Source organism: Mesoplodon mirus, assembly GCF_964341445.2.
Source record: "Mesoplodon mirus genome assembly, chromosome: 12".
Taxonomy (NCBI): domain Eukaryota; kingdom Metazoa; phylum Chordata; class Mammalia; order Artiodactyla; family Ziphiidae; genus Mesoplodon; species Mesoplodon mirus.
Window position 1 is genome coordinate 67,782,123 of NC_138988.1, and position 8,970 is coordinate 67,791,092.

General features: G+C 40.8%; 1 protein-coding gene across 2 annotated transcripts; it reads right to left on the reverse strand.

The window, feature by feature from the left end:
• Nucleotides 1-514: 514 nt before the first annotated feature.
• Nucleotides 515-7,880, reverse strand: TAF11 (TATA-box binding protein associated factor 11). 2 transcript variants are annotated; one of them, XM_082638252.1, is made up of 5 exons: nt 7,592-7,879; nt 4,428-4,576; nt 2,286-2,373; nt 1,838-1,934; nt 515-1,171 (listed from the first exon to the last, which is right to left on the reverse strand). In XM_082638252.1, exons 1-5 carry the CDS (start codon nt 7,760-7,762, stop codon nt 1,041-1,043), a joined length of 636 nt encoding a protein of 211 aa, XP_082494378.1. In that variant the 5' UTR covers nt 7,763-7,879; the 3' UTR covers nt 515-1,040. The 2 variants fall into 2 exon arrangements, with proteins under 2 accessions (XP_082494378.1, XP_082494379.1); XM_082638253.1 differs by lacking the exon at nt 1,838-1,934 and having other exon boundaries at nt 7,592-7,880.
• Between the last annotated feature and the right edge of the window lie 1,090 nt (nt 7,881-8,970).

Below are 8,970 nucleotides of genomic sequence, written 5' to 3' on the forward strand. Positions count from 1 at the left end.
GAAAGCTTCAAAAGAGAACAGCTTCAAAACCCCTCTCCTTATGACACCAAATGATTGAGAGGAAAGAATTATTGGGGATTGCCAATTATATTACAGTAGCCTTATTACTGCTAATCACTCAATAAAAGGTCACTCCATTCCCCTCTATGTGAGGAAAACAATGAGAATGTATCCAATGAACTGGAATATTGGTCAGTATTGGGAAATATTAATGTTGCAGTATCTAATCAAAGCTTGAGTGTACTGGTTCTGTGAACCACTTGAAAAAAGCAAATTAAACTTATTAAACAGTATTGGTTCTGGTATATCTGTTTATAGCAATTGAAACATATGAGGTTTTACATTGTTTTTAAGTACTCTTATGAGATAAAATTTTAATTGTTCTGGTAGGAAATGGGGAGGGCTCAAATTTTCACAAAAAAGCCAAGACCAGTTTTACTCTGACACCAAAAAGAACGATGAACTTCTCCCCGCCATTCCAACCTGCTAGACAGAAAACGAACGCACACATGGCAAGTTGGAAAACAGTTTAATGATCACTCACCAAAATGTTTACAGGGACAGACTACTCCACTGCTCCTGCTGTCACCGTGTCCTTCACGGTAGAGTATCACAAGTCAAAAGTTTCTGATTGTTTCATTTACTTAAAACCAAATGTAAGAAACATCCTAAGTCATTGCAACTTCAGGCTTCAATGTGAAACCGTCAAACCGTCTTGGAAGGGTTTTCTTCCTGAAAGCAGCATTCCTGTCCAGAAGATGCTTAAGGCTCATCAACCTTTCTTCTCCCAACTAGCCAGTAATAAATAGTTAAATGCCTCAGAATGCCCTCAGAGGTCCCAATATTTAGTCAAGGCAAGTATGAAACAGGCTGCATGCCTTCAAGGTATAATGAATATCAGAGTTTTGAGGAAGAGATTAAAGCATCATGGAATCCTTCGAGGACTGAGATACTAAAGCACCAGTGCAGAGAGTCTCATGCAATAGGAAGTCTGGAATGAGTACTTCTTCCTTCAGTACCAGGCCCTTCTAGACTGTGGTTTAGAAGAAGATGATTTTTTTGTGCTTCGAGTTGGGAATTTGCCCCTTCGACTTCAGCCTCCGAACAGCCTCCCTCATATGTTTGGGTTGTAGCGGTGGCATTTCTCCCCACTTCTCACACACATCCAGTGCTAAACAGAGGGCAAGGAGAGAGTTTCATTATCACACAAGAGCTTATGTATTACAATCCTTTTGAGTCCTGTAATTCTCATTAACTCTTCTTAAGCTTGCTAAAGAAATAAACCAAGACATTTTCCCTTAAGAGAATGCTATAAAATGTATCATGTTAGCTTTAGTATATCCCACGTCAGGTTTTATCATAGGCAACAGTTTAAAACATATCTTCTCCTTAAAAGAATAGGTATTTCACCAGCTAGAAATTAGCAATGGGCAGCAGCCAGGTTCTTTACTTGATGGACAGGGGGCAGTTCCCAGGGTTCATAACATCAGGGACAACTACTCACCATACCACACTGGTCAGCCCCAGTGACTGCTTTTTTTTGTATCTTTACTTTTGGCAGCAGAAATGAGCAAAATCCATTGGAGGAAAATACAAAGTCTGCTTCTGTCACCCTGGGCTGAGGACAGGAATCAGGAGGGCAGATTTCCTAGGTGTTTCCAGGCCTTCCAGTATTGAAACTTTCAAGGAATAATGTTCATGCTCTCCTGAATGCAAGGCTCCCTTTCTAGTGTAAATGGAAACCACCACTGGTGCCTTAATAAGTCCCTCACTATAGATATTCTTGGAAATAAGACCACCACAGGCTCAATCCAGTATTTAGACCAACACCACTCACCTTCTTCTACCACCTCCCCGACGAAAACTTTGGAAATACCAGACATAGCAATAACAACATTCTGAGACACAGAGGTACCAGTGATGGACTGGATCAGCTTGAAAGAAGGACAAAAGACTGTGATTAAGGTAGTCAAGGACCGGCTTTGGAACATAGTACCCATAAGAGCTCTGCACTGAAAGAGTTCACTAAAGGCTGGATTTGAAATTGACACCAGTAAAACAAAAGGATTCAGGTGTATAATGGCCTATTCTATTTGTTGAGACCCTATCCCTAGAATACAAAATTACACCTGGTCAGATTATTGAGGGGCATGCTATTTTTATTTTCCTGCCTAAATGTTCCACCAACTTGCCTAACACCTCACTTAAAATGCCAATGGATACAGCTCTTGAGTCTCATTCAGTTCTCATAGCTCATGGAAATGAGTGTGGTAGTCCATCCTTACCCTTTTAATGGCTGCCTTAGGGAAAGCTGACCGGCGATACATTTCATAACGGTTCAGCTGCTCCTCAGAAAAAGAAGAAACCAGGATTCTAGACAAAGATTCAGGTCATTAAGTTCACTTATAAGAATGAATACTTAAGATATATATTATTATGTCAATAAAAGCAAGTCTCAGATATTTAAAAAATAAATTTTTCAAGGGATCAATAGTATTAGGCTTAGTGTTTATGAGGAATGAAGAGAAAGCATTTCTACTCTTACGGAACTTGACAATAAGTGAAATGCAAGTTCCTTTCTTACTTCACTAAGAACAAAAACAACAATGTTGGGTCATTGAATCACACTACACAGGTTATGTTTTCAGCATTAGGCTCTCTCTCCCCATAAGGCTACCTCACTACACTTCACATTAAAGATAAAAATTTAATATGTAAATTTATATTCAAACCAGTAGTTTCCAACATTAACAGATTAAGGGGAAATTTTATAAAATATATGGAAAAGGGTTAATAATCTTAATATATAGTTAAATTTTCAAATAAATTAAAAGATGGCCATACCAATTTTAGAAAATGAGCAAAGGAAGTGAATAGGAAATTTACAAAATATACCAATGGCCAATATATAGAGAGGGAAAAAATTAAGCTTCAGTATTAACTAAAGAAATTAAAATGATGAACTAAAAGCAAGATTAACATTTTTCATAAAACAGATAAAGAAGTGTTAAAAAGCATGGTATTAGTGAGGATGGGAGGACACAAACTCATACATGCTGGTAGACTGTGAGGTGGAACAACCTTTTTGGAGAATCTGGAAATACAAATGAAAATCCTTTGAAAACGTTCATACTGTTTAAACTACCAATTACGTTCTAGGAGTTTATTTTAGGAAGTAAATGGACAAGTATGCAAAGATGTGCTCAAAGATGTTGATCATAACGTTGTCAAAAGAGGAAAAAAAAAACCCAGAACAACTACAGAAATAGGTTACATCATAGTTCATCCACATAATGGAATACAATGCGGCCATTAAAAATGATGATTTAGGGGCTTCCCTGGTGGCGCAGTGGTTGAGAATCTGCCTGCCAATGCAGGGGACATGGGTTCGAGCCCTGATCTGTGAAGATCCCACATGCCGCGGAGCAACTGGGCCCGTGAGCCACAATTACTGAGCCTGCGTGTCTGGAGCCTGTGCTCCGCAACAAGAGAGGCCGCGATAGTGAGAGACCCGCGCACCGCGATGAAGAGTGGCCCCTGCTTGCCACAACTAGAGAAAGCCCTCACATAGAAACGAAGACCCAACACAGCCATAAATAAATAAATTAATTAATTAAGGGAAAAAAAGATGATTTATGGGCATATTTACTGACATGAAAATATTTAGCTAAATACTGATATATCAAACATTAAAGAATATATCTGAAAAGGTATATAGCCAAATATATACTCTGGGTAAATTCTGGGTGGTGGAATTATAAGTAATTATTTTTTCTATTTTTCTGTATTTTCTGAATTATTTGCAATGAACCCATACCATTTTTACAATCAGAAAACATAATGAAGCTATTTCCATTTTGAAGAAAATTATGACCTAGATGTATAATTATTGACATGGAAAACATTTACCATATATAATGTGGAAAACAGGTTACAAACAGTCTTTAACATCTTTGAAAAAAATTTTTTTTTTCGGTACGTGGGCCTCTCACTGTTGTGGCCTCTCCCGTTGCGGAGCACAGGCTCCGGACACGCAGGCTCAGCGGCCATGGCTCACGGGCCCAGCCGCTCCGCAGCACGTGGCATCTTCCTGGTGGGGCATGAACCCGTGTCCCCTGCATCGGCAGGCGGACTCTCAACCACTGCGCCACCAGGGAAGCCCTGAAAGTTTTAATTTAATCTATATATATATATAAAGAAAATATCTTGGTGAATATACATCAAAATATTAACAGTGTTCATTTTGGTGTTATGGTGATATTTTTCTTTTTACTTATATTTTCTATACCATAACATAATACAATATTAATTGCTTTATTTTCTTTTGAGTTTAAAAAAGAAAAAAAATTTAAGGACAAGAAAAATGTATTAACTTTGTGTGATTAGGTTGGAGCCTTGAAAGGGGAAAGATCAGAAAAGTGACTTACTGCATCTTTTGAATCTCATCTTCATCCACTTTCTGCTTCTTCTCTTTCTTTTCTTTGGTATCTATTTTCAGTTTTTTGGCTGCAGGAGTAAGTAATGATGAGTCTTCCCTTTCAACTGCTGTTAAATCTGAGATATCCTGACTCTTGAGCTAAGAAGACAAAAGAAACCCTTTATATATTTGACCTACTTCCCAGACTTGGGTAAGGTAAGAAGACATCATTTCTCATTACAACACAACAAATCTACTTATTTCTGTAGTTTTTTGGTTCCAGGCATTGGCTGTACCATCAAATATAAGCTACCCTGTCTCTCCTAAAGGAGTTTTTAGCCCTGCTGTGGAAAGAAAACCTACTAAATAGTCCAGTTTTCCAGGTTAGCTATGATCCTAGTTCCAGTTATCTGTTTACAAGGGCAATGTAGTGCCAAGGATCATGAAAACCACTCTCCCCCTGATCGCCTTCTTCTGACCTTATTTTTTAGAGGGGATGTCATAAAAGTCCTCTCTACCCAGCCAGCTCTTCTTCATCTAAATCTATAGATCTCTTTACTGATGATGATTCTATGTGGAAAGAATATTAAAAAGGAGGCACCTTCTCATCAAAGCAGTGTTTTTCTGAATTTGGGATTTTAAGTGAGCTTCTCCCACATGTAGGGCTCTTTTCTTCCTATCTTTCAATACCACTGTATCATGCAAATATTTACTTCCCATTACTAGACTGATAACTTTAGTTATTCTTTAGTTCTTTTAATTAATTTATTTTTGGCTGCATTGGGTCTTTGTTGCTGTGCACGTTCTTTCTCTCGTTGCAGCAATTGGGGGCTACTCCTTGTTGTGGTGCATGGGCTTCTCATTGTGGTGGCTTCTCTTGTTGCGGAGCACGGGCTCTAGGCACGCGGGCTTAGTAGTTGTGGCTCGTGGGCTCTAGAGCGCAGGCTCAGTAGCTGTGGCACATGGGCTTAGTTCCTCCGCAGCATGTGGGATCTTCCTGGGCCAGGGCTCGAACCCGTGTCCCCTGTATTGGCAGGCGGATTCTTAACCACTGCACCACCAGGGAAGCCCTTAGACTGGCAACTTTTTGAAGATAGGTTTGTCTCTTATTTATCTCTCCTCACATAAATATTTTTTTACTCATTGTTTTTTACCCATTGTTTTACTCATACTAGATGTTTAATATCTGTTTAATAATGACAACAAAAAAATCCAAACTTCATCCCCTCCAGCAATATAGAATCTAAGGATACAAAAAACCTCATTAATGAGATTTAACTTCTGCTTCCTTAAAGAGAAACTCACATTTAAACTCATACAGGAATATGAGAAGTAAGTTGAGAGCGAAGGCAGTAAATCTTTAACAACCTTTTCAACTTCTTCTCTAGTTACTGATATATACAAATTTTCTAACTTCTTTGTGCTTCAGTTTTGGTGATTTACATTATCCTTAAAAATGAGCCATTTTTCTTGAAGTTTCAAAATTACTTGTTCTAAACTTGAACATCAAATTTTCTTAAAGCTTAAAGATCTCTGTATCAGTGCCTATAGCCCTTTCTTATTTCATAATGTTGTACATTTACATTTCAAATAACCAGGTCTTAATTTTATTGTTTATGTTTTTAAGCACTAATTCATTAACATCTACTTTCATCCTGATTAATTCCTTGCTCCTACATTCTTCTGGTTTATTTTGTTCTTTTTCTGGTTTCTTGAGCTGGGTGCTTATTTTCAATATCTCTTGTTTGTTAGTAAAAATATGTAAGGTTATGAATTTTTCTTTAAATAAAGTTTTGGTCAAATCCCATTGGATTTGATGTGGCGTTCTCTGTTAATTTCTTTAATCCAAAGGCTATTTAGAAACTAGTTTAAAATGTCCAGGTGTTAGTTTTTTGGAGGGAGTGGGAGTGGGAGAAACTTTTTGTTGTTAATTTCAGGTTCTATTGCACTGTACTAACAGGATATGATCTGTTATGATTTCTACTTTTAAGAATTTATGCTTTTCTTTGTGTGATCAATTTAAAAAAACTGTTTCACATGGGCTTCCCTGGTGGCGCAGTGGTTGCAAGTCCACCTGCCGATGCAAAGAACACGGGTTCATGCCCCGGTCCGCGAAGATCCCACATGCCGTGGAGCGGCTGGGCCCGTCAGTCATGGCCGCTGAGCCTGCACGTCTGGAGCCTGTGCTCTGCAACGGGAGAGGCCACAACAGTGAGAGGCCCGCGTACCGCTAAAAAAAAAAAAAAAAAAGTGTTTCACAAGCATCAAAATTTTTTTTAATCTTCTAGGTGCAAATTTCTGTATGTAGTGAGCTTTTTACTGGACTAAGCTAATTATTACTTAAATCCTTTCTGGCCTTGAGATCTGTTTTAAAAGTTCCTTCTTAAAGTAGTTTTGTCACATTTTTCTTTTTCTAAAAGTTCTTAACTTTATATAATTTGATACAACTTTATGCTCTGAAAGTCTGTTTCCATTTAATTCAATGTCTTCACCCATGCTCTCACACTTATATTCAAACAGGAATTATAGCTCTAAGACCCCAAGATTCTACCTTCAGAAATGGAACCTAGAGAACGCTGAGATTCTAGTATCCTGACTGATGCTCAGCGGAGCAACATTGCTGAACTCTTGGGATGGCACAATTGATAGGTTTGGTGCCATAGAGACCCTTGGACATCAGCACCCAGGTCACTGGTAGCAGTTAAATGTCCGAAGAGGATAAGAACGTGACTAAATTAGTAACTACCTCAAAGTCTCCCTTTAACGACACTGCAGCCTATAATGACAAAGTTACACTTAAGCAATATCTAAGAAACCATATTGGGGTGAAAGTAGTACTAGGAATCCTGGGTTCTAGCTTTTGCCCTAAGTTTCAGTGTTGATTGGCATTGACCTCAATTTCCTCACCAGGAAAACCAACAGGCAATTTGAAATTCCCTTAGAAGTAGCTTTAACGCCTAAGGGCAGGGATTAAAAATATTGAGCCAGTGCTTGGGTCTCTGGAACTGAACCGGCTCTGAAGGTTTTGTCTCCTCTCTCCCCCCAACCCCGCGATGGCAGATCTAAAGGGTCATGGTGAGTTCGACTATCTTAGCTTGGGAGGGACCAACCAAGAAGCCTGTCAAGCAGCCAGTGACACAACTCCTCCGGCCTCATCAACACATCTCTCCCTACCTCGCCTTCTTCAGCCGAGGCTTCTTTCAATTCCCCATCTGCGTCTCCGTCAGTTTCCTCCGGGATTCCGTCCGTGTCAGTAAGCCCCGGGCCCCCAGGAGCAGCGGCCGTCTCATCTGACTCGCCTGTCTCTCCACCTTTTTCCGTGGGCGACTCGCAGGCATTATCCATGGCGGCGAGAAGAAGATGGGAGAGGAGATCGCGGTGCTGTCAGACTCAGGAGCTCTGGACTCCGCACAGTACCGCAGCCCGGGAGCTTACTTCCTGTCGTCGCGCTGCTATGACATCACCCATACCGCTCCTCCGAGAGGTCATTTAGAGGCGCGCCTAGAGGACTTCAGGGCTCCGATTTACTTCTGATTTGGTGGCAGTGGGGAGAGGGAAAATTGAGGGCACGGAAATCAGCTTATGGATTTTCCACCTTGGGAAACCAGCATTTGTAAAGGAGAGCTTTGTTGTTTACTGAAGGGCTTCTTTTTCCTTTCCGTCTTTCTCAAAACGCAGTGTCAGTGAACTCCGTCCTTAATCCGCTTTCCTCAGAGTAAAGTTTGGGGACAGGAGAAAACTCAATTCCGTTGTTCGCCCTTGTTGTGGGATGCGGCTACCGGGCAAACGCAGGCGGGAACTCAACCTCTTAGAGTTCAATTGGACAGAGACCTCGGGCTTGTGTTAACATTGAATTGCCAGCATTTCTCTTCCGTTCCTCAAGCACCTAAAATGAAAGAAAATAGTCATACAGCTTGAACAGAATTTATCCAGTGCATTATTAACTCCACAACTACTGAGCGTCTACTTCGAGCCAGGAACAGTCCTAGCACCACAAACAAAAAACAGGCGGTTTCTACGCAATTGTATTATTTTCCCAATTCACCAGGACTCAAGATTGGGGTCGGTTTTACAAATGTGACTTTTAATGTCACTTTGGTTAATGTCATCAAAAGTAAGAGGAGGGCTTCCCTGGTGGCGCAGTGGTTGAGAGTCCGCCTGCCGATGCAGGGGACACGGGTTCGTGCCCCGGTCTGGGAGGATCCCACATGCCGCGGAGCGGCTGGGCCCGTGAGCCCTGGCCGCTGAGCCTGCGCTCCGCAACGGGAGAGGCCACAGCAGTGAGAGGCCCGCGTACCGCAAAAAAAAAAAAAAAAAAGTAAGAGGAAATAGGGGCTTCCCTGGCGGTCCAGTGGTTAGAACTCCGCACTTCCACTGCAAGAGGAGCGGGTTCGATCTCTGATCCGGGAACTAGGATCCCACATGCCTCGGGGGCGGCTAAAAAAAAAAAAAAAAAAAGTAAGGGGAAACAAATCCTGCTGGGAGGGAGATATTTCCTTTGAGTGTTTCGCTTTAACGAGCCATTTCAGGGATTGGGAGCATGAAGTACGGAT